Below are 25,899 nucleotides of genomic sequence, written 5' to 3' on the forward strand. Positions count from 1 at the left end.
GACTGTATTTCACATTTTGGGCAATAATCTTGGCCCCTCTGCAATTCTTTCAGCCAAAATATTCAGACCAGCATGCCAAAAATCATACTTAAAAATCCAAATATAAGCAGCTGAATCAAAGTGTCTCGCTTTTCTCAATTTCTAGTCAAAGAGTTGGACTCCTATTAATGCAACAAGAGATGAAAATGCTGATATTTAAAATGTATTTCATATAATGAATGAGTGAGAAGCTTTTGCAGAGAGAAAAAGACACAAGTGAACAAATCCATATGGATTATATATGTGTTTAGCCTTCACAAAGGCTGTTATGGAAATTTAGGTTGCTTTTTATTAAAACTTCTTCTAGGTACGAGAAGTTTGCAGCTAGCCATTATACAAGACTACCATCAAAAAAGGATGAATACTTACCAACAAGGTTGATTAAAATAAAAGTTACGCTCATCAAAATTGTTTAATCTCTCCTCAGTTTTCCTGTATACACAGGCATACTAAACTGTCAGCTGCTTTATGGGGAAATAATTCTTAAAGGACAAGTGTTCTCGACAATGTCACCAACGCGTAAGAGTAAGCAGTTTTTCTTTTGGTAGCAAACATAGAGGTCATTGTTTCATTTGTATCTTAAATTTACACTGTCACAGTTCTGACAGGGTTTTTAAAATTTCTTTTAAGAATGCTTTCACTAGAAAAAACTATTATCATTTTTCTCCAATCTTCAAAGCGTCTTCAACCAATCACAAACTCTTCTTCTGAAGATGAGGCTGATTTGCGTATTTGCATGTAGCAAATGAGGAAACCAGTTTCTGGAATTAAGACTAATTGTTTGTATGACAACTTGTACTTGCAACTTCAGGGTGCAATACCTTCTGCCGGAGCTGGGAAAAACTCATGAGAAACAGCACCACCAGCAAGTGAAGAATTCCCTTTGGGCAGGACTGCACAAGCAGTTGGTCTAACTAAAAGCAAAGGTACGGTGTTCTGGACAAGGAAAGATCAAGTCTGCAGTGCCACAGTTGCGTTCTAGTCAAGAGGCTGGCATAACATTGTATTTGGGGGAAAAAACCCCCAGTGTATATGCTCCCGTGATTGAGGGCTGCAGCATAACATGTATGTGCAAGAAAGGTGAATGTTACATTCTGACTGAACAGGCATTTTTGAGTTGCAGGTGCATTGCTTCCATCATCACATTTTTATGTGAGGTATTTCTTAGAAACGTAAAATGACATAGGAGATGGAGGAAAAGAACTGCAACACAAAATCTCCCAAGTTCCAGTGAACTACCAGCAAAATGGGACATCTGGCCAACTACCAGCAACTGCCCATCCCCTGAAATTCAGGAGCAGTACAGACATTATTTGGCAGCAACTCTCAGTCTGCAGTAGCGTATTCCTCCCTGTCAGGCCTTAGTACATAGCTCCGAGGGAACATTTCATCCAGTTCTCTCTACTTCCAACCTCATGAAGCATATTAAACCCTCTTAGAAATAGTCAGAAGAACCAAAGGCAAAGAAATTTCTTGTATGTTTTATATGAAGTAGGAAAGGAATTCAAAGTTTGTCTTGTCTGAGGTCTCTACAAATACTTTTGGAGACCAGATTTTCTGCTTCTGCTAGCAGAACCAGTTGAATGCAGAAACGACGACAGCAAGAACTGGGAATTGGATTGAGAAGCAAGAACAGCCCAGTCCTACCCATCCTTTCTTTCTTCTGTACTGAACTGCACAGAGCAGACACCATCACCACACTGGAAACATTTCAGATAGGAAGAGAGAGATCTATGCACCTTAATCTGGGAGCGGGTTTTCCCCCAGTGGATGCAACAGCCCTCCCATTCGTTTTTGTACCATCCCACACGTGTGTGGTAACGACTAGCATTCCTGTGGAAGTCCTGTCAGCACTCTTCGTGCTTCTCAATATGTTAAAGCTGTCCTTGCTCCAAGTTCAATCTTCCTTAAACAATACAGCAGCTAAAGGAAAGCTTTAGCATCTGAGAACTGGACTGCTGAAGTATGGAAATTTGTTTATGAAAAAATAAATTACAAGGTGTTAGGAAGAGAATTTATTTGGTCGACAAAAGGAAACCCAAACAAAACACTGAATTTCTGACAAAACCCACCAAAAACAAGAATGAAGACAAATGCAGGACTGTTCATAACCCTTTTCCCTCTCCTCTCTCACACAGGTCTTTCAGATTAATCACACCCGTAATAAGCCTTGGCGACTGTTTTTTTTATTTCAGTGGTGAATTTAACTCCATCTCGTCACATCTAAAGTGAAGGAGGTGGAATGGAAATGAAAATGCTGCTTTGAAAAAACATAGAAACTACTAGTAAAATCAAAGATATGCCTAACTGCATCGCAGACTTGCTTTGGTGCAGCTGGCTGCAGAGGGGCTGCAGAGCGCACAGCAATTGCTGGTGTGTATTACAAACTACAGCTGCTACAGAGATACACCAGACACAGCGGGCATGAACGGAAGTTAGAATTTTAGTTGTGACCTTCCTCTGTTGCCAGAAAAGCACACGAATGTTTGTCACAGTTAAAATAGCATAAGGTTCCTTTGCCCTGGCATGGAAATGGTGCTTAATGCAAAGTACAGCCCTTCGGCACACCATGATACGTAGCAGCAGTGCTTCACAGAAGTCCTTGGAAGTGTTCAGGGTACCATTTTCTAAGGAGTCACCAGTATTGAGGGCCCAATTCTGTCTCTTACACAGAACACACCACTTGGTCAACTATTAGTGGGGCAAACACAACTGACCAAAAGTAGAGTGACAGAAGTGGAGGCAAACAGCCTGTGCAGATGGATGAGTACACACAGAAGGACATCTAACTTGCCTATATTTAAGCTTTGTGCATGTAGTATGCAGGAGGGCATTGGAAAGCTGTACCTAAAATAAACCTAGCTCTCAGAGCTACATGGCTTCCGCACCTCCATGTACAGAGTAGAGATGTATGCTCAGTCTGTTAAACTAATACGTCTTTTTAAAGCTTCAAACCAATTAGATGCTTTTTATTAGAATGGCAGAAATCACTGTAGGCACTGGCCCCAAGAGTGCTTTCTCCTCTCAAGTTTCTCTTCTGCTAAACAGATCTCTAACAGACAGGGCCACATCAGGCTTCTCCCCGACTCCCTCCACCCCCTTCATTAAACCATTTTTCTATATAACGTTGCTTTAGAGTCAAACTTCTGCCAGCCAAGTATAAGTCTGGAAGAAAAACTTCCTGCCTTATTATAAACCTTTGAAAAAGAATTCAAATGGCTAGGCTACAGTAATTTGATATGTTGTATCTTGGCCAGTGGGCTTCTGGTTCTCAAAAAAATCCAAGATTAGCAGACATAACACTTCAAGCTACGCTGTGTTAAACAGGATCCAAATGCTACTATGTTAAATAAGACTAAAAAATGAGATCACTCAGTTTCCTAAATGGGAAGAGCAGACAATTTATGCAGTCTTTCTCTTTTTCACATCGCTTTCAGTTTTCCCAGTTCACTGAGTATAGACATTGTTATGTTTCTTGCAAGCACAGTCAAAGCAGGCGAGTATCAAATGAGTGAAAGTATGACTTCAGACAGGTTTATTATTACCATCCCTCCTATTACTACTTGACAAGTGTACGTAGGTAGAATGGACTGTGACCATGGCTGACAGCGTAAAAGGAACATGCTGCCCTTGCCGGCCTCTGCCCCAAAGCCCAACCAAAACCGAAATTTGCAGTTTGTTCTTGCAGCAGCACAACCTGACTGAGGCACCCGTCCCTACAGCTCTGTGCCAGGTCAGGGCACAGTCCCGGTACTCACAGCTTAAGGGGAATAATGGGCCAGTATTTGGGCTGCTTTTTGTCACAGTTTCTATCAAAGATAAGCTGCATGGCAGCCTCCATTGCCTGGATTTTGGCAGCTTCAGCACCATACAGTTTCTTCATTTCTGCCATTCGCCTCTCCCCAGGTCTTTCCGCAGGTGGCTGCACAGAACGCCCCGTCCTTTTGTGAAGGTCTTGATCAGCCTCCACGTACTGCTGCTCAGCTTCCAGCTGCTGCTGTCTCCCTAGACAAACAAACCACAAGAGATATACGTTACTGAGCTATCAACAATCACATTTTATTTTAACTTTTTAAATATTACAGATTCAAATTTGTGATGGGTCTAGAGGGCTGACATCCACATGTACTAGGGTGCAGCGAACTTCTGCAACTTACAAAATAAACTGCATGTTACTCGTCATGCTGTGCTCATTATGCATAATGACAAATTCCTACTAAGTATCATGATAAAGCCAGGCTGGAAGAAGTGGGGGGAAAGGAAGAAGATCCTGGGATTGAACCCTAAAACTGTACAAAACCTCTGTATTAGTAATAACAAGTAAAAATCAGCATTGCTTCATTTCTCCCCAGCATATACATGCCCTGAAAAGAAAACCAAACCACCCCCTCAGCTCCCCCACAAAAAAACCCCACAGAAAACCAAACCAAAACCAAAACCCAAACAAGAGGGTTGTTTCCAAAGTAATGACTTAGTAGCTGAGATAAGGAAACGATGCACAGGACAATGCAACTTTTGCTGAATCATAGCCAAGAGAACACATAATCAGTTACTACTTTATGAAAATTAACAAACGAGTCTGTCATGGAAGTGCCTGCCATTAAGTGCATCCAATGAAACACAGCTGTAAGCATCGTGTTTCGACAAACTATCCACCCTCATCCATTTCTCAAGACTTGCAAAGTTCAGAACTGGCAGCCTTACTGCTGTTGCTTTGAAGACAAATCAAAACAGCACCCAACAGAAATCCCAGCACCACGTCTTTTAAAGAGGATTTAAGATGGTTCAGGGAGGTGAAACATTTTGACCAATCTGCCATCAAAAATCCTCTTTGGTAAGCCCAATTGGGAAGCAAGAACTTGGTTTTCTGTGCCCAAACTTACCTCTACTTCCTGGGCGTTGCTCTGATGGAACAAATAATGCTCTGTGCAGTTAAAACAGCAAAGTGCTATATACGACTCCCCTTTTATGGGGACGTTTCTACAAGATGAAGAAAGTTACCTGGCAGTTGAACTCCTTCGCCTACCAATAACAAATCACAGTTCTCAAAACCACATCACAGAAAGACTTCACTATTGACAGCACATTTTTTAAAATTTTTTTTAAACATCAAAAGGGACAGAGTGTCCACAGGGCAGGATGCATTAGTCACATACAGGACATGCTTCTCAGCATTCGGTGCCATGTACCTCTTCCCTCCTTCCCCTAAGACAAGAGATTTAGCTTCCACAAAACACATGACATCTGCAAACCCTAGCCCAAAGTTAAGTATCCTGACATATCTGTGTCAAACATCTGCAGTTTATTTTTACACTGGAAAGTACTGTACAGAGCTGCCAACTGACTGACTGTCAGCCTTCCTAAATGAATTATCCCCTGTACCTCATTCACAGAAAATAGATATTTTAAATGGTATAATCAGAAACATCAATTTTGCCATCTGTTTGTCTGACAGGGACACAGAAAGCTTTTGTCCTGTCATTTCAAACACCATCCACAGTTTTGTGTTGGTAGTCGAAGGGCAGGAGGGCTCGAGGGGTTATTAGCAATCTATTCCAGAGAGCTGTTTCACTTTCTGCGATTTTGCTTTAAGGGCACGCCTCTGAAGCGGGCTGCGCTGCCAGAATTCACACGGAAACATACATTAGAGTCCATATGTGTTTTTGGAAGAGTCAGATTTATTTGGTGTCAGGCCATTTTACCCAGAAGGTCTGAATTAAAAGAACTAACATTGCCTACAGAGGGCCCAGCACTACAAGGTCAGGCTATAGCACCCAGGTTGTGACTACACAGGTCACTTGTATCCCATTGAAACAAACTTCCCGGGACACCAGACTGCCCACAACTAGGTAACACGCTTTTAAGCATGAACTTGATGCAAATTAACCCTGAAAACAAGACAGAAAACAATGCTGGAAAACCAGTGTCCTCCACTGTAGGTTACACAGCAAAACTCTGGCAGGTCAATGAACTGAACCCATATTTGTTGACTCTCCCAGGCCACAAAGATGATTTCTTGTACTTCTGTGTTGCTTATGGAAATGTTTGATTCATTAGTTCCACAGCTGCATGCTAGACAGCTGCTTCCTTGCTTGCTTGCTGCGGAATGCTCTCTGATAGCTCATTGCACACACTAACACTGAAGAAAAACTAATTTCTCTGGAGCTAGATAATGAATTCTTCTCTTTGGAAAGTAAATGAGTCTGTAGCAGAACCTTTATGATGGATGAGTGGATTACAGTTTAGTGTGCATCAATCTCCATTTTGTAGCACAGAGTAGTCCATAAACCTGCATATCCTAATGTTAACAATCAAAATAACAATACCAATTTAAATTCCATTCTCAAAACTACCTAACGAACATCTGGAGTATATGTTTTACTTTACACTAATCACATGTACTACACTTAACTTTCTAACCAGACTTCTATTATTCCATAGCTACTGGTTAAAAAATTCCCAGAGTGACTATTACAGTCTCTCAGACATATAAATCAGGTCTACAGAGTCCAGGCAGAGGGTGGGGACAGAAATCTGCTACAGGGACCCACAGTTTTTTGTACCAAAGGCTGAATTTGAGCATAGAACATGGCAGCTGTTGCTGGTAACCCCACTGTAGCTGTGTGGAGTATGCTGCAGTTTCCTATCAGTTAGTTATTTGTGGAGAGATACCACCATGACAAACTCCACCGTCAGCGACGGCACTATTTGCTGTCACGGACAATCAAGGAAGGAGAAGCCATGGAACTAAATGGGTATGGAAACTACTGCTTTTCCAAAAGCAGTACTTCCAGCCAACCTTCTCCAGAGATAAGAAACAGATGACAGCAGAGGACGTTTTGTCCTGTTGAGATGCACATGAAACTTTCTTTGGTGAGAGAGGGGCTGGGAAGTAGAAAAACCAGCAGTCTGGGCTCTTTTCATTACCTCAAAATTTGCTTTAAAAACAATACAAAGCAATGCAATTTGAGCTAAATGTGCTCTTCATCAAAAAAGATGACAAGAAGCACCTGACAATGGAAAAACCAACCAAACAAAATTATAAACTGTCTGTAGCCCTAAACCTATAGAGGTAACCAGAATTTCTTTGAAGCAAGCACCAAATATTCATCCATGAATTAGGTAGCAAGGTTTATCAAAACACTAATTCTCAGCCTGCAGCAATGAAGTCCCCAGCTCGTTCTCAAATCAGAGTTTCCCACTCCAAATTTGTAAGTCATTGTGCTGCCAAGTTATAAACACGAAACAAATAATTTTAACACAATACTAAGAAGTTCCTCCTTCCACTTCACACAGACTGAAATAAATGTGCTTTCTTTTACAGCATTCAGCTTCAACTACTGGCAAGCTTCCCCTAATCATGGACTGGTATTTTGCAAATGTTGACTGCAGGCTCCCGCAGTGGTGGTTGGTTCCTGCACGAAGGAAAAACACTGCTGACATTTTCTTAATTGGTCACTTCCACTTCGTCCCAAAGATGCTCTTCCTCTCTTGAAGCTCTTTTCAGAATTAACTTATTCCTACCAAGTCCGGTTCTGCTAGGAAGTCATCATTACCTGGCCAAAAACAGTTGAGACATCTTTTTGCAAACACAGTAAATAACCTTTTTTTCTTCATATTTAAGACAGACATCTCAGTATTCCTAACTCATACTGTATCCGGGGACATCATCAGTGATTCCAGGCCTTTCGAAAGAAAGTTTTGGGTTGTTGTGTCTCTCATCGTCCCCCCGTCCCCAACTTTTTCCACCTTTTATGGATGACTTTTAGTCTGCGGTATACTAGCTGCAAAGAAAAGTGAACAAATATAGACAACTACCTCCATCCTCAGGGACTGCCAAAAGCAGGATAAAGAGTAACTAGTATCTTAGCTATTCATTGCGTTTGGGGCTTCAGATGCACACGAACGCCCTCTTACATACTTTCAGCAAAACTATGACCTAAGCCCTTCAAGACATAAGCTATTTTCCCCATAGGCCCTCAGAAACTCTAATGTCTTGCTTCTCTTATTTTATGAAAAGGAAAACGTCATATACTTTCTCTAAGTTTGATCTACTTTGCTCTTCTTTCTTTATAATATCCTTTGAGAAGCTTAAGTAGTAGTAAGACAAGGATGAATTCCACAGAGGAAATGTTTTTTATTAAAAGTAAAAAAAAAAAAAAAAAAGGCCAAACCCAATACAAGGAAATAAACAACCTCAAAAGCAGAACCCAAATAAATTCCCTTATTTGGAGAGAAGTCTCCATGGAAAGACTTTTCAACATTAAAAGGAGATAAAAGTAGAGAGGGTAATTATCTACGTTGGATTTTTAATGAAAGATTCATACGCAGCATTGTGTGGTTTCTTGTACTATTTTTAGCTCTTATGACTTAGATATCCAAGCCTTAGCTCACCGTAGCCAGTGATCGGATGCAATCTGATGACATTTCTTATACGGGCAGCCTTCTCCACAGCTCTCTAGGTGCACACACTCCGCAGTCTGCCATGTTCTGCCCCACACCGTGGTAGTTACGGCACGAGACCAAAGGCTTGCTCCTCCTAAGTGTTGAATGGCCTTTACTGACTTTCAGTTTCTTGCTTAGTTTGCAATTTTTCCTTGAAGAATAATGTGCTCTTTCCCCATTCTTGATCTGTTTTTCCTTTTCCATGATTTCAGACTGACCTATCCCCCCGTTCACATATTTGTCTGCTTATTTCAAATGATGAATGATTTTTCTGTTACTGCTGCATGTGCGCTTTCTGAGCCTTCTCATCTTGTCTTAAATGCTACCTGAGCTGATCTCGAGCAGCCCACACTAACAGAGTTAAAAACACTACCCGTATCTACTGATTAAAAACTCCTAGTTCTCTCTTTGAATGCCACTTCCCACAAGCCTATCTGCTGTGCAAAATGTTCTGCCCACACAGGCTTCTCAATGCAAAATGTCAGCTTCTTCAGCTCCCTAGAAAAGCTAACTACCTTTACCATAAACTTACATATGAGTTTTTCTGCGGTGATAGCATCAGACCATTTTATTATGCCCATACTTGCATGAACCAGGCATACTGTGGGGAAAACTAAAATCTTTGCCTAAAGGAATTTAACAAAATAAGGAGTTAGATCTAAGGATTTGTAAACAGGATATTCAAGGAGTTTAATTTCTACAGAGCTCTGGATTTCCAGAGGGCTGACATCTCAAGCATTACTCTATCAGTGCAAAGCTTTGCAGGGGTTTCCATCAGTGGGAGCCAGTGAGATACAAACAATTGTGACTCATCCCTACATCTGTAAAGAAAAAATATTCTGGGCTGCCGAAACCAGCTTCCTGGAGGGTTATTCTGGAACACTAAGCAACTTACAGAAATTGCAGAAACATACTGAAAGAAGAGAGTGACGATTTTATAGTGGAATGAACAGCCTCATTCTAGCTGTAAGTTGCTGGGGAAAACAGACTAATGTTGAAACTTCTCCTTAAATTTAAAACCTTGTGCTTGCAAAAAACTTAACAAAAGGATTACAGATGACACAATATAACTTCCCCCTTCCCGTTTTTAACAGGAGAAGTCTGATCTTCAAAGAAGTGGAGACAGCTAGGCTGTATCTTACTATGCCAGCAGTCTAACCTATGCAGAAAAATCAAATGCTGTAGCTGGCTTGAAAACACTGATTTGGAATAAAAGTCACTTTTTGGGGCAGTAATTGCCTGCTGTGATAAGCTCTCAGTCACGAGAGTCACAACCACCATGAAAGAGAACTATCAAAAATGCTGCAGGTATTAAAACCCCAAGTATCTACATTGACAAGTTTTCCATCTGCTAGCTGAGGAGGGAATGAGTTAAAAGAAATCGAGTATTTCACCACATAGATCTACAAGCAACGCAATATTCTCAAGAAAAAAAGAAAATGTTCTGTACAGGCTTTGAAGTAAGAGCAGATGTGATTCCTTGGCAAGCTTGTGGCAGTCTGAAACCACCGTTCCATGGACATTTTTCTTTCCTCAGCTACAAAACCAGCTTATGCAGTTTCTGCTCCCCTCCTTCTCCCTTAGCTGCCTGCTCCAGCTCCCAGGCCCCTCAAGAATGCCACAACAATTGTCTAAGGGGCCACACAATGAACCCTACCAAAAAAACCCCAGCCCAACAAGTTATAGTTAATCCTGGTACAGTTTAGTGTCTTGGCACCACACATGCTGAACTAAAGGGGCAGCACTGGAGCAGGAGTGAATGGCTAGGAAGAAAAATTGCTCAACCTGGCTTTAGCAGTGAGGCGTTTTCACTGAAGCACAGCCTGAATGAAAACCTGTTGGTAAAAGCAGGAAATAGTCTAAGGTGGGAGAGCGTGCTCCCTAAGAAAGACACAGTTGCAATAGGCTGTCTAAGCAGACAGCAAACATTTTGGAAATCTGAAGTACTCAGTTTGATACCTTCTCTTTCACTATAATACAGATTTTCTAGATATTTTGAAGAGGACAGCTCTGTAGAAACAGGTTAAAATTACTTACCAAGACAGCAAGCAGAAAGAAACCACCTTTGAAATCAAAATGAACAGAAAGCTGGGAGGTAAGGTTAGAACCAAGGTGTTCCACTTCCAGATTTGCTACTGGGTGGTACATATCACTCTCAAGTTAATTAACCGTATGTCTCACTGTAATGAATCCGTAAAATGAATCTAATACTTTCCTACCTGACAGAAAGTTTTAAAGAATTAATTATCTCACATTCTTTTGAAATCTGTGGGTTGAGGAACTGGCAGAAAGTTAGCCAGTTAACCAGGGAACAAAGAAGCCGATTTCTGTTTTAGAAATAGGATTAAAAACCAAGACGGTTGTCTTGTGGTCTCCAAAACAAACTGCCAAAGATCCTAGATGGCAACAATACAAGCCTTCACGTCCACGTTTACAGTAGCAGTAGGCTACACTGGTTACTGCCCAGCTAAACAACAAACCACCTTTCTTTTCTTTTCTTCTATGACCTTCCATAATGAAACCCTTAAGAAGGGATATTCTTATCCCAACCAGAAAGTGAACTGAAACAATCAAACGCCATGAACATGAAGCAACCAGCTAGCCCAGAGGAACCTCAAGTGAAAGCCTGCTCTAGAAATCTGAATGCTGTAAACGTAATTCATAATCAGGTATATGTGCATCCAGGATAGAAAACACCCAGGCGAGCCCAGTGTAACCTGGTATTTTTTTCTGCTTGGATGTATTCAAGATTCATGTCAATCAGCACATCCACCAAACTGCCTCTTGGAAGTCAATTTTTCAGAGACTTTATACAAGCTATTTTAACAAATCGCCAACAATGGATTTACTAAAATGTAAGTTATAAACCTCTATCAGAGCTGACGGGTGAAAACGGAACTGTGGGACATCTACGTGAAGCTGAGGCTGTCATGTGCCAAATAATGTATATTTAAACTTAGTGTTTGGGTCATTCTGCAACATAAACAGTGTGGGCCTGCTTGGGTTTGTGTAACCAGGGATCTGTATCGCACCAGAGGTGCCAAGTTGTCCAGACTCTACGCTTGTGCCATCTGACAGAATTAAACAGCCAGGAAGTTGCTGACCGACCACTGCTTAGAAATTAGTCCAGGATCAGGCCCTGGCAGCTGTCTCTAGTAAGGATCAAGTCTAGAGCAATAAGATTAAATACAGCCCAGCTGACTCTGCACTCCCATCCCCCAAACAGCTCCAATCTGCCACTGATGGCAGCGATGCTGACGCCAGACAAAGACACCACTGCTAGAGTAAACAGAAGGATTACTTAAATCTATATATAACTGTATCCATATATACACATACATTCATGGCACAGTCAGAGGAGACTGAACAAGGAAGTATTCAAATTTAAAAATGCTTCTTCAAAAGCAAACCAGCACATTGAAGAACGATGAGTTTCACAATCATTTTTTACATCTGCCCTGAATAGAAATTAAGCACATGCCCTTGGAAGAAAGTGTTCCATGATGTACAGAGTGCTAGACAGCCAAATAATACTGAAAGTTTGGTGCTTTCAGGAAAAGAAAAAAAAAAAAAAAAAAAAAAAAAGTAAGCAGCCTGTGTCAGTCTTCTTAATGAAACTTGCACATTTGAACTTTACATTGAAATTTCTTTCTTGACTCCAGCCACAGACTACACCGCTGAATTCAAGTTTGGTTTATTGTATATATTTTGTTTTTTATTGTATAAATTTGGTTTATTGTATTATATATATTGTATATATTGAGAAAGTAACTCAGTAATATATGCAGGGAAATCCGCTACTTTACCAAAACCATTTGAAAAACATTTTTTTTTGAGAGCAACCTGTAACCATGTTGCTGTTTTTCTGAAGGGAAGCATACTCACGGTTGAGCTGACCTTTCAGTTAACCAGCAGATCCATTATTTAGTCTTAACTGCAGACATGCAGAATTAAATAACAATCTCTGATCCAGATAAAATTAATTTCAGCAAGTAAATATGCATTTTTTTTCCATGCTGTGTGCTGCCTGACTAATCATTTTGAAAGAGACATCTGGAAAGAGGGTCAAACTAAAGGAATCAGCAAAATACATCACAACTTGTGAAAGGGCTGAGAGGCAGCTTTGGAAACTTGGTTTACCTCTGACCTTCTGAGCTTCTCATTGCTGATTTCAGCATTCTATTAAATTAAATGAAAAATACTTCAATACATAAGGATAATTGCTATGCCTAGTATTAAAAATACAACAAAAAAAATGGGAAAATATGCCAAAGAAAACTTGCAGGTGTTCACCTATCGTACCTTCTGCAAAAGTGAAATGTTTGACACTAGAAATAATTCCAGAGTCGGTTGCTGGAGCAGAAGTCTGAGCACTGTCTCCTTTCAAACAGGCAGCTGGCATCCTGCCCTTCAGAAAGTTAAGTTGTACTTAGCAAGTGGGAGCTCCATGTCTCCTCTGTGTCACTTCAATAGGGCAATTCCACGTGAGGGAAGTGTTTAAGCGATGTGACGAAGAGAAGATGTTACATGAGGAGAGCCATCAGAGTAAAAGCCCATCTAGCCTGACAGCCTGTTCACGACAGAGGTCAGTAACTAATGCCAAGGGAAGAACGCAAAAGCGGGGAAAGCAAATAACTACACGTCACCAGCTTTACCTACTAAGAAATGGAGAAATCAGAAAAAGGCAGATACTTCTTCCTGCACTCCTCCAAAGCCAGCCAGATGCTCTGCCATCTACCACCTCAACACCTCCTCCACCAACACGTCACACATGATGCAGTTTCCATCATCTGGACTCTTCTACATTTTTTCAGCCTCCTTCCCACTGTACCAGTGGCCAAAAATCCCAAAGCAATGACAGCTGATGAATTTTAAAGTGAGTCTTCCAACCGTTCTGCTCAGCCACCACATCAGGAATTGCAGACCTACAAATGAAGGTGGTCTGCAAGGCTTGTGCAGACTGAGAGAACAGCAGCCTTGGTTTGTTAGTATTTGAACAACCATATTAAAATTGAGGCCCAGCATGCTCTTTGGAGACCTACATTCCTTGGCAAAGTTTCTCTAATTTCTGTGAATACAGAGCTGACTTTTAGAGCAACTTCAGCAACTACAAATAAAATTAAACCCAGGAGATTTTTATCCAGCTAAATGTGAACAATAGCAATCAATAGCATAACACCCATGTTACTTATTTCAGTACAAACCTAATTTCAGTACAAATATCCATTTAAGGTTTATTCATTTTACATTGCCTCCACGATTTCAGTGTACTGCAGAGCAATGTTCTGAGGACTCAGACATATGTCCTTGAAAAAACCAGAGGGAAGCTCTGATATTTGGGTAACAGGTTTGGATACTTTGGAGGGCAGTAACAATTGTAACCCTGATGAACAGCTGGATCAATCTGCACTGAGTACTTCATATGGCTGCAGCACAACTGTTTCTTGGTGTGTTGTCGTATCAACCTTCCCTATTTTCCTGAAAGACAGGGAAGTGCTATCACGCTGTATCACATGCCCAAATAAAAAGAAAATGGACACAAATTCCTAGAGCAGGAGGTGCTTTAGACTCCTTGGAATGGGCTTCACAGCAGATCACAACACAAGGTGGCAAAAGTGCTTAACCCAGCCACTGGAAAAGATAAGAATTACAACATTCCCTTGCACCTTGGGGTTTAAGATGCATCATCCTTTGGGTATAAATGACTAGCTCGCTTCTTTCTGGAAGGCATGGTTAGAAAAGAAAGATGATTATTTTGGATATCTGTTCCTAAACTCCACCTATGTTGAAAGCTTTTGTGGATCTAGTCCCAAATGGTATGTCCAAGGTCATGATGGAAGTCTGTAAAGGCCATCCAAGTCTGAGATACGTAGCCTAACAGCTTCTGTGTCTCTCACAATTTTGAGCGTGTGATAAAACAAGTTTTGAAAAGACCCAGGCAGATGGAAGTCTCCAAACTCTCAGTTTCTGCCTCCCCAGCGCCCACATTTCCCTAATGAGGATGGACGTGAATTCCATCTGGATGCTTCTGATAAAACTGAAGCACAGCGAGAGATGTTGTAAAGCAAACGGTGCCTCTGAAATCTTGGCATTGACAACACCCCATTAAAATTAGCAGGGGTAAATTATGTGTCTCCAAGCAAATCTGTACAAGAGGTTTGCTTTATAAGAGAGACCTGAAACATGTAATGGTTCAGATATTTTGCTGCCATGCTCTGTTGTAGATTCTGAGCAGATTTTGTAGATAAAGAACAGAGAAAGCATACTACATCATTACATCCATTTCCACCTTAGTCTTTGACATTTGCTTTTCACAATCGCACCAGTGCTGTACACCCTGAAATTTTAAACATTCTTGCTACAGCAACAGTTCCCCCAGGTAGATACAAAAAAGGTTGTGTTAGAAAATGCTTAACTCATAGCCCACACTGCTGCTGTCCACGTACAGGGTTGAAAGTATCACGCTAAAGGTGGACAAATTCCCATTTATCACCACAGAACTGAGACAGAGCTCTCTCCTAAGTAAAATCATTTAGAGATCCAGAAATCCCACATGTGGCACCTAGATGGAACCAGCAATAGAGGAACTTTAGGGGAAATGGAAAAGTGCATAAACTGTGAAGATAGATTGCCTGAATCGAGTGATTAGTACAGAGCAGCTTTTACACCACTTTTCCCAAGAGCGGTGTCTGTCAGTATGGTCTCACCTGCTCTTTTCCACGGCAGCTGCAGCTGGTTTCACCAGCTCCCTGCAGGGACAAAGAATGAAGAGAAGACCAGAGGAGCCACTCGGAGCAGCTGCAGATGCTAATGGCATAAGCAAGCAGGCAGACCTGCCTTCAAAAAACTACCAGCATCAGTTCCTAGTGTAAGTAGTGTCTGTGTCTTCCCGCACCAAACTCTTTCCATATGAAGCCATCTTCCATAACAGCATTCTGAAAGCTATTTTTGCTCTTACAACAAGACCAAGGAAGGATTCCTTGTTCCACACGTGGCCTCGCAGCCCTGGGGTCTGCCCGGTGGTTCTTTGCGAAAGCTTTGCAGAGGCCAGGTACGTCACAGCAATGCCCTCAAGCCTTGGAAACCGCATGGACACGAAACAGGTGCTGACACACTGTTTGTCTGACCTAAGACTGAATTATCACATGTATTTTCTTTGTAAAAAGGAAGTTGCAATAGCTAATCCATCACAGCAAGCTACTGACTTGTTTCCACGGGATCCTTCTGAGACCAGCAAGTATCAAGCAACAGCTATCACAAGCAGATTGAGCACACGGATGGTGACGGACAGGGCAGCTCAGAGGAGCAATGATCTGTCTCTCTCCTGCACATCTTATTCTCATATCCTCAAGACAAGCCCAGTCAGAAGGAATTTTACCACAGCACTGACTTACCAAGAGCAGCAACAACATAAGATTACCAGACTTCTCTTAGTGACCCACAAATAACTTGGGGGTAATAGCTCTCTGGGAGAAAGGGTAGCTCAAATCCCGTATTTGTTCAGCACAGGTGATGTCAACAGGATGCGTTTTGGTCACAGGGATGACATCTAACTTAACTGTTAAGCAAAAGGTCTGGAATGAACAATTCTTCTCAGATCATATCGTTCATTCTTTTACCACTTGAGGCTTTTGCCTACTTCTTGATGAGGTACTCAAAATCCCTTATAAATATGGCTACACTGAACCTCCCAACAAGCGACCTGCGGTATGTACTATCTCCCCTGTAACAGCAGGAACACATTAGACAGACAAATAAAGAGTGACAATTTCAAAGGTAAGTCTCCAAAGTTCAACACATATTTTCATATTAAGACAGCATTCTTAATTTCCATCAAATGTAAGAGGAAATAGAGGTGTTTGACATCTTGGCATTCCTCTTAATGTTTACACTACAGTTACACTGAACCACATGAGCTTCTTTTCCCATGCTCCTAGCTATAAACCTGTTGTAACTTAAATGCCAGTACTCCACAGCACGCTTAGGAACAACTGAGCCCAGGAGAGCCACTAGCAGACCAGGAAGCAGCATTCCAGGACCCAGCTCCACTGGACTGTCCAGGCTGCAGGCACGGGAGCGTGGTCCACAGCATCCTCAGATGCCACTCAGGAGCTGAAACCTGGGGCATCCCTTAGCAGCAAAACAAGCCTGGCTTTGCACTTGCATACTTTCAGGGGTTGTCAAAGTCTCAGCCTGAGGCACATAACAAAGATTTCACATATAATTTCCAGTTCTATAGATTAACCCTCACATAGCTCTCCTGAGCATGCAGCAGAAGGTACGCATTTCTGACTGCATTTGGTCCAGTGATACAGAAAGCAGAGTTTCCTCAGCAGCACCTTAAGCGTTCTAGTGTCTCTCTCCCATTAATCCCCGTAGCAATAAGTACACTCGTACAGCATAACGTCCATTCATTGCAAAATGTGTTGGATAGGAAAGACATAGGTCCACACAGCAAAGCTATACGTTCTTCTAAGCTCAAATTCTGTCTCTAGTATGGGATCCAAGGACATTGTCTTGACTATCACATATTCTAGGAATGGCTGTGTTCCCAAATTGATACTTAGTACAAAAATAACCTTCTCTCTTATGAAACGGACATAAAACTGTGCCCAACTGTTGCTCTCTAAATGCAATTCAGACCCTCTGTTTTTGCAAGTACAGGTTAGTTGAAAACTAATATTGAAAATATTAATACTGAAAACATTAAAGCAGTGAAAATTGTGGCACTTTTCCTTGTTTCTCTAGCAAGGAGGCATTTTCTCAGCTGTTGGCTTCCGGCACCAAATAACACAGCCCCTACACTGGACACAGTGTGTGCACTTGAGAAGATTCTGCTGCTATACAATAAAAGGTTCAATCATCAAGAACAGAGATGTGGTACAAAAGGAGGGCCTTTCACATTTCTCCTTCAGTTCACAAAAGAACATGTTTCAAAAGCATCTCTCAAGCACCCACACATATTGCAGAGAGCACTCTCTATTTCACAGGCATTTCTCAGAAGCTTCAGCAATTCAACTTCTAAAGTTAGTGGGAAAAGTTCATGTGACAACCAAGGCTGACACAGCCAAGGAAGTTGAGCACGTATTTATAACTTCACCATTCACACTGCTTTGATAGTTTAGGGTAGGGAAGAAGAAATGAAAAAGATGCTGGTGACCAAGAGTAAAAATCTGAACTACAGTCTGATGGAGAAAAAGACAGACAAAGAACAGGAAGAAGCATTTACCAAAAGTGAAAGAAAGAAGGAAAACATGATGGCAAAAAAACTGCATCAAAGTCTATTTTCCAAAGAAGGACACAGGCCTTAAACAAACCCAAAAGCTTCATGGATCTGGTACTATTCAAACAAGTTTCAAAACATGGAAAATTCCATTACTCCCTCTTCACCGAAGAGGCAGTGGCAACTGTCATCTTTCAGAGAAAAAGAAACCTGAGGGAAAAAACCCTACAAATTGCAGATTTGAAACAAATATCTTCATTCACCATTTCCTTTCAATTTTTTTTTAAACATTTTCCATCTGGCATGAAAATTTTGAGACAACATTATTTTGGGAACAGCTGGAGGGTATGTGTGGGCAATACAAACAGAAGCTTTAATGGAAAAAACTAGTCATAGCATTAACGATTGACAGACTATTATCCTTCAGTAATGAACTGACATGATGGTACTTCCCTTTGCTTTTCTTTGTTTTTAAATAAAGGACACTGTCTCATTGCCTGTTGACTACTACAGAATGGTTCTCAATGTATTCACACTGCTGTAGTCACTCAATTACAGTAGTCATTTTCTCTTATATGTAAAAAGGGAACAAAGAAAAACCGCATAAGGTCAAACTACATGTTTCAAAGGCTAAATTTAAAAGTGTAATAAATACGTGCAATTAGAATTGTTAGGCTTGTGAAACTTCCTTTCTTGGTTTTTGTCCTTTTAATTCTTGCAAATGTAAAAAGGCAACTTAGTGTATTCTGTCCTTTACATCTAGGATACTTGGAGAATTTAGAACACTACCTAGGTCTGACAGGTATGGTAACACAGAGAAAAATAACTTCATGCTTTTCAACAGCCAGAGGGAAGACTTTTAAATGCAACTAAAAACATCTCCAAAAAGCACAGTACATTAGGATCACCAGTTACATGAAGAACCAGAACAACGGACTAGCCCGACAAGAAAACCCCCTAAAAAACAGAATCACTAGAGCGCATCACAGAATCATCATGGAATCACAGAATGATTTGGTTGGAAGGGCCCTTAAAGCTCATCCAGTTCCAACCCCCTGCCATGGGCAGGGACACCTCCCACCAGACCAGGTTGCTCAAAGCCCCATCCAGCCTGGCCTTGAACACTTCCAGGGATGGGGCAGCCACAGCTTCTCTGGGCAACCTCTACCACTGCCTCACCACCCTCACCGGGAAGAATTTCTTCCTCACATCTCATCTGAATCTTCGCTCTTCCAGTTTAAAGCCATTGCCCCTTGTCCTATCACTCCATGCCCTTGTCAAAAGTCCCTCCCCAGCTTTCTTGTAGCCCCTTTAGGTACTGGAAGGCTGCTCTAAGGTCTCCCTGGAGCCTTCTCTTCTCCAGGCTGAACAGCCCCAACTCTCTCAGCCTGTCCTCACAGCAGAGGTGCTCCAGCCCTCAGATCAGATAATTATGATTGCATACAAAGAAACAACTGAAGAGGAAGGAAATTAAAACTGTCTGTGAGGGATTTTAACTAAATGCACTGTATATATAGAATACGAGGTAAGTTTGCACTGCATTAATATGTCGGAATTCATACAGCCTCAGCAAAACTCTGCTCACAATTACTTCGGGGCATTCCAGGAATACATAACTTCACTGTAACACATGACATGAATAGAAAAACTAGTAAGAATTTGACATGAATTCAAAGACAAAAAAAGAGATTGTTTTAAAAGAGGTTGTTTGTGAACAACTGTATCATGCAGCAAGGCTCAGAGTTTGCCAGCTTCAAAGGCTTTACTGTGCAAGTCAGCCAATCACTGCAAATGCCCACTGTGAAAACAAAACAAAAAAAATCACTACAGAAGTTAGGAATCTGCTTGTTCTTAAAGTTTGCGGCAGTTACTGAAAAATGAAATAAACCTGAGGTTTTCTTCCTTGGCTAGTCTGACATGATGGCTTACTTATCTTTGAAACTTTTCTCTTTGCAATTAGCGTTAATGCTTGTATGTCACCAACCAGACACAAAAGCCTTTCCCACCTACATCTTGGGCCTATTTAAGTCTTCCATAGTTAAAGTTTGCAATATCTTGTCCTCTGATGTCTGTGATCACGTTTACCTCCAGTAGACTCTAGATCAGGCATTACAAACGAAGAGTCTGACATCAGCTAGGATTTGGTTTAGTCCATTTGATTATCCTTCTACATACTGATGAGATATGGATCATGTGTGGGAACCAGCTATGTCTTACCTGGCAAATCAACTCTCATTATGCATGGCCAAAATAGTTGCATTAATGCTGCACAGTATTTAATTTTGCAGGGCTTGAAAAACACCAGACTAAAGGAAGTCATCCTTCACAAAGATAAATTAGACCTCCACCCTCTGTACTAGTATCCCCTTACCTATGTACCACATTCCCCTTTCTATTTGTCCCACGGCTTTTCTTTTCCCATGTGTCTCACACTTCAGTAAGTTGCCAACAAACATGTATCAAACTCTTGCATAGCATTCATTTTAAACGACAGACAAGCTGGGTGTCTTCTCCCAAGTGCACATCAAGGTGCAGAGGTCAAAGGCTGTGAACTCCACCTGGAGCCCCTTATTTATGCCAGAGAAAGAAAACATGAGACACAGCCTTCCCCTTCATGTTCCCTAACAGCTGGCTTACACTTCAACTGATCAGCAAGGTCACTATTGGTATTCTGCTTTGACATACCCAAACATTCCCTTTCAGTTTCGAGAAAATGTAGAACTCTTACCTCAACATTACAAATGTCTCTTCCAGACATGGATGACTAAATTTCAGGCATTACTGACCTTTATAGTGCCCAAGTTTCTCTACAAATCTTCTCCTAAGGTGGGGAGGGCAGCCCAGGACATATAGTTTGGTATTAAAAGGAAAAGGCATCAGAGAGGAAATACTTAAGTAACTGTGGGTTTCTTTTGTGGATGCATTATCTTCACCTTCTTGAGCATCGATACAGAATGACAGTCATTCTTCAGCACAGTGTGAAAGATATAATATGATATCGTCATTGTGGATCACAGCTTAATGAACCCCTAAACTTCATTTTGTTCAGAAACAGCATCCAGGAAAATTAATAACACTATGTCCTAAAGTAGAGTGGTACTGCCTTCAACACGGTCTCCATACCAGCTTATTTCCACATCATCAGGGCATCAATGATTCTCCCCTCCTCCTGCTGCTTATGTTTCTTCTTTCGAGAAACTTCAACAGAACTAAAAAAAAAATATCTATTTTCTTTTTCCCCCACCATGCAAGAAAAAAGTATTTCTGAACAAAATCATACTGCAATTTTACTTACTCACAAAATTAGTATTTAGATAGCACCATTCACCCAAGAGTTCTGTGGCACTTTTAAATTTCAATTAAATCAAGTACTTGTTTACTTTTTCATGCTTTGAGGAATTACAGATTATTATTAGTAGTAGTACCTTCACTTTATCAGGGAAACTACTAAAGAAACTGAGGCACGCAGTACCTAAAGACCAGATTCTGCCTAAATTTGCATGAAGATCTGGAATAGTACTGCTGAAGTGAATGGAGTTACACTTACCAAGAACTAGGCTAGTACATGGCACAGCAGAGACCTAATTATCCCAAAAGGCTCCAAGTACCACTGTGGTGGAAGGAACAAAAGTAAAATCTGTATTCCGAGTCACAAACCTCTTCCCAATTCACCTGCTCATCATAAAGAATCAAATCATATTTTTAGCAACAGCAGCCAGTGAGGGGTCAGAAAGAGATTAAATAGCTATACCAAGGTCATACAGGATATTTGCCAGAGAACATCTCTGAGCCCAGATTTCCCAATTTCCAGGATACCACTTTAATCACTCACATACCTTTAAACATCACTAACCATAAAGACAAAATAAATCTAAAGAAAATGTACTGCATTTCCAGAAGTAGCCGAGCATCTTAAAGCATTCTGTACCTCATCAAAGGAACATTTCAGCAGAGAGCACCAAGCTGATTCTGCAAAAGCATAATGAGGAAGGGATGCATGTCAGGCACTACCACTGAGCTCCTAAATTCACTTTCCTCTGCTAACTAGATCAACTGTGCATCATACTGATGGGAAGTCTGAAGTTAAGCTGAGGTGTTTCAGCTCACCAGATACCCTCTGATCAAAGAACTTAAAATAACACTATTTTTGTCTCTACCTCCCAATCATTGCCTTTATTATGCATTCTTAGAACACCTCCCTCTTTCAGAGAAAGCTCTATTAAACATTCATTCTGGGTATTTCCTATTGGAGTCATGTGGGAAAAGTTAGTTTCATCATGCTGCTTTCTTAAAACAGATAATAAATTTCTCTGCAACACTTGTATATGCAGTAAGTGTCAGTAAAGTACAGCATAATCTTTTACTTCCTTTAAGAATTTCACAGAAACAAAGATGACCAATACCTCTGAGGATCAAGACCTGAGAAAAATCTTAAGTCTTTGGCTTATATTCCCTGTTTAAGGACTTGAGTCCAGATCCAGATGCAAAACAAAGAGAAACTTGTGGTATAGTACAGAATGAAGAGTACCCTAGGGATGCAGGGGGAGAAGAAAAAGGTCATGAAATTTTACTGTTGGGTTAGCCAAAGAATAACAAACAAAATGGCTGCTCCATGTTATAAAATCCATTGAGGCTTACTCTAGGGTTCAGCGATGCAGTAAAGCACTTCCTCTGGGTTCCCCTCTCAGACATACAGCATTTTAACTAGATTTAACCATAAAAATTCTGGAGTTTTTCCTTCAGCACTAAAGATGAATATTGTCTTCTGGACAAATGTGTTATTTTCCTCTTTGCAGTCATAATTTATTCTCTCTCTTACCGAAAAACCTTCAAACATTTCCTGAGACTTATTTCTAGTGAATGGTACTTAAGAGCACCCATAAGTTTTGTCTACTTCATTCCGTTTGGCTTGCTCCCTTGCAGCGTGTATTTCTGTGAATTCTTACAAAACCTGTAAATGTTGAAGCCATCCACTGCTCAATGTCATGGCCACCAAGTACCAGAGAACACAGAAACAAGCATGGACTTACGCAGTTCTTCCCGGTGCCTCTCTGTCTGTGCAAAAAACTGGCGAAGCTCTTCTGTGATCTCCATGTTACTCAAGTCATATTCTATCTCCTCTTCGGACTCAGAGTCCTCCTCCATTTCGAAGTCCCTGTCAGCATCCTCCCTCCCTCGGTGGGCATCTGTGTACTGCCGAGTTCTCCCACGGGACGCAACTCTGCCATGTGGGCTATAGCTGGAAGAATAGTTTTGGGTATGTGGAAAACCATTCCCATCCCAGTTTGAGTAGCGGCTACTTGGAGAGGCTGCAGAAGCATGCCACGGTAGGTGATAAAAGGATTCCATGGCTTTCCTGTAGGCTTTCTGGTGTCTACGCATCCAGCGCATGGCTAAGTCATAGTGCTTCCAGTACCTTGTGTACACTTGCTGAGAATACCATGGCTCAGTGTCTTCCTGTGGTCAAAACATGGGGGAGAGGGAAAGAACACCAAAAAAAAGAAGAAAACAAATGGTAGTTGAGGGGAGAAACACTGTAAAAGCAAGCGTGAAGTAGTCATCCTCTTCCTATGATAAACCATATAGATCTGAAAGAGGGCAAGTATTAACACAGTGCAAGTGCAACTACACTTCATTACTCTTAAAAGACATTGGTTTTGCATCAATACAACTAGCAGTGAAGAATTAGCAATAGAGAAGTTGCAGTGTTCAGAAGCTATTTTCCAAGTGTTTGTGCTACTACAGTGGGAATCAATTCTTTTTAGGGGATATGCTGTGTGGATAGGTTCCACAACTCCTTAGCCGCTCAAGTGAGTTGCAGAACTGAATCATTTCAAGGTGTATGTATTACAACCTACACCCAATTTCCAAATTCGCAGACAGAAAACACAAGAGATTAAAATTCCTCCATATTAAACAAAGGCATTCATTTTATACAGTAACGTATTTCCTCCATATGACTGCCAAAATAAGTCTCTCAGAAAAGGTCAAATGGCAATTCAGCCAAGTTCATATATCCATCATGGCCTCGATCAAAAACAAGACTGTATTTAGCCAAGTGCAAGCTGCCAGTAAATCTCCCTTTTGTGCTCATCAGCAACCAGCGTATGAAAAGGGGTAATAAAGTACCACTGATAAAGTCCATGGAAAAATAATTCTATAGAATGAAACATACTGTAACACATCTTCTCCTGGCTTCCAGCTAATCTTCGTTTTCCTGAAGAAATAGTTACATGCTGTTCAGATTTCACCAGCAACTACAAAGCCCCACAGTCCCTCTAGCCTTAAGCCCCCTCCCTACATGCCATTTTGTCTCCCTCCTGATCCCACTCTCAAAAAGAAGGGACAATAGAGGATCTTAAAAGAAGGCCATAAAGTGAACTAGAGCCTAGAACAAGCAAAATAAACAGTAGCAAATGTTTTTTTCTTTCCCCTGCATCTTAATTTTCATAGAAAATCTTTTATCTGGGTCAGAACAGAATGCTTGTACTTTAAATTGGAAGAATTTTAATTAAGCCATGTTTTGGCAAACACTCAAAACTATGGCAAGATTAGCTGAGGTTTTCAGAGATGAATGTGACATTTACAGTCTTTTTTTCAAAAAAAAGGGCATACAAGACAAAAATCTTTCTTTAAGCATGTTTTCTTGATCTGCACTGGCACCATTCCTTAGCCTTAAAAGAATGATTCTCTGGGAAAAAGAAAAAAATCTCAAAACAAAACAGAAAAAACAAACTTAAGAAATACTTCCCATTTAATGCTAACAATATCAAGAGAAGTTAATTTCATTTACTTACATTTGTTTTCACTTTCTGGTGCTCAGGCAATAATGCAAATGCTAGAGTTTGGAATAATAATTGTAACTTTCATGTTTCCCTCCTTTCTGCAAAATTGAGCCCATTATCCCATAACAGTTCTATAAATGCTATCTCTTTTTAAGGTCATTGCTAAGTGCTCTCAGAAACAAAACGCGTCTGGCTAATAGAGTCCATAAAGAAAATCCACCACAACAAACAACCATTTTTAAAGATATTTTTGACCAAAAATTGCACCCTATTTGTGAAGGGCTGTGGGGCTCAGCTACATGACTTAAAAGTCCAGACAAATTATCTTTCCTGAAAAGTAACAATTCATGCAGGTGAAACTTCATTCTGATTCTCCTTTTGGTCTAACATTGCACTGCTACAAGACCATGCATTTCAGAATATTTATTCCTAAGATGAGTGGGTGTAAGAAAAGCATCTGCCTTCCATATGGAATTTCTTCATTCTTAATCATCCAACCACCTAAAAGCTAGGATGAACAATGTTTTATTTACTGTTCTTGCTTTGCTTAAGAATGTCACACTGACTCCTCATCCTTCAGCAGTCAGATGAGAATGTCCTGTTGTCAAATCTGATACATTCACAGGTTACTTTTAGAACATTTTGTCTATTTTCTCCACTACTTAAAAATCCAGTTTGGAAACATCATGAAACTGGACAAAAGCAGGTATCTCCTACATTCTATGTATTTCTAAAGATGACAACATATTCTTTTAAAGCTCAAAAATTATCTCCAGTTCTTCTAAAATGTTTCTAAAAAGGGCCTTGATGACTTTACTCTGGATGAAAGCTCTGGAATCCAGCTGGCTGATTTGTCTAGCTGACTAGCTCCAGTTGTTAATTTAGGGGAAAGGAAGACAAAAAGCCAGTTCATGTAGAGAGAACTGCGCGGCTGGTGCCCGTCCAACTGCTTTTTGTGGCTTTTTTGTTGAAAGTGACCCGTGAAAACCCCTTTTAGATTTGAATTTTAAAAATACATCTGTTAAAAAAGAAATTACAGAAATGTTTTACATTGGGGTGGAAAGGGAAAGAAACACTTTAAAGTCTAACTTCGTTCTATGTCTGTGCTTTTTCAGCTGCAGAATAAATGGAAATAAGAGATTTCCTCAAGGAAACAAAAGCTATAAATCTAAGGCAAATGACCAGAGTCCTCTGTTATTTTCCTGTTATGTCTCTGGAGTCTTCCCAGGAGTAGACAAATCACTCACTGTTGTCATCTGAATTTTATTTTCAAAGCAATTTAGCTACTTTCACATCTAATTTTTACATGTCTGCATTGACAGTTCAATAAAAGTGTTTATATGCATTTTGTATATAAAACGTGACACATAGAAACCCATAAATACCACTTACCATCTCTTGTGGAGT

The 25,899-nt window shown here is 40.7% G+C and overlaps 1 protein-coding gene across 1 annotated transcript; it reads right to left on the minus strand.

Moving 5' to 3' along the window:
* Positions 1-3,759: 3,759 nt before the first annotated feature.
* GEMIN8 (gem (nuclear organelle) associated protein 8) lies at positions 3,760-25,899 on the minus strand. The gene is made up of 3 exons (XM_009707225.1): positions 25,885-25,899; positions 22,738-23,164; positions 3,760-4,044 (listed from the first exon to the last, which is right to left on the minus strand). The coding sequence occupies exons 1-3, from the start codon at positions 25,885-25,887 to the stop codon at positions 3,794-3,796; spliced, it is 681 nt and encodes a 226-aa protein (XP_009705527.1). The 5' UTR covers positions 25,888-25,899; the 3' UTR covers positions 3,760-3,793.

This window comes from Cariama cristata, unplaced genomic scaffold, assembly GCF_000690535.1.
Source record: "Cariama cristata isolate BGI_N322 unplaced genomic scaffold, ASM69053v1 scaffold32609, whole genome shotgun sequence".
NCBI classification, from domain to species: domain Eukaryota; kingdom Metazoa; phylum Chordata; class Aves; order Cariamiformes; family Cariamidae; genus Cariama; species Cariama cristata.

Coding starts and splice junctions, on each gene's coding strand:
- GEMIN8 (XM_009707225.1), bottom strand. Junction 4,045..22,737: donor GAGGCACCGGGAAGAACTGC/GTAAGTCCATGC, acceptor TTGTTTGTCTAG/GGAGACAGCAGCAGCTGGAA.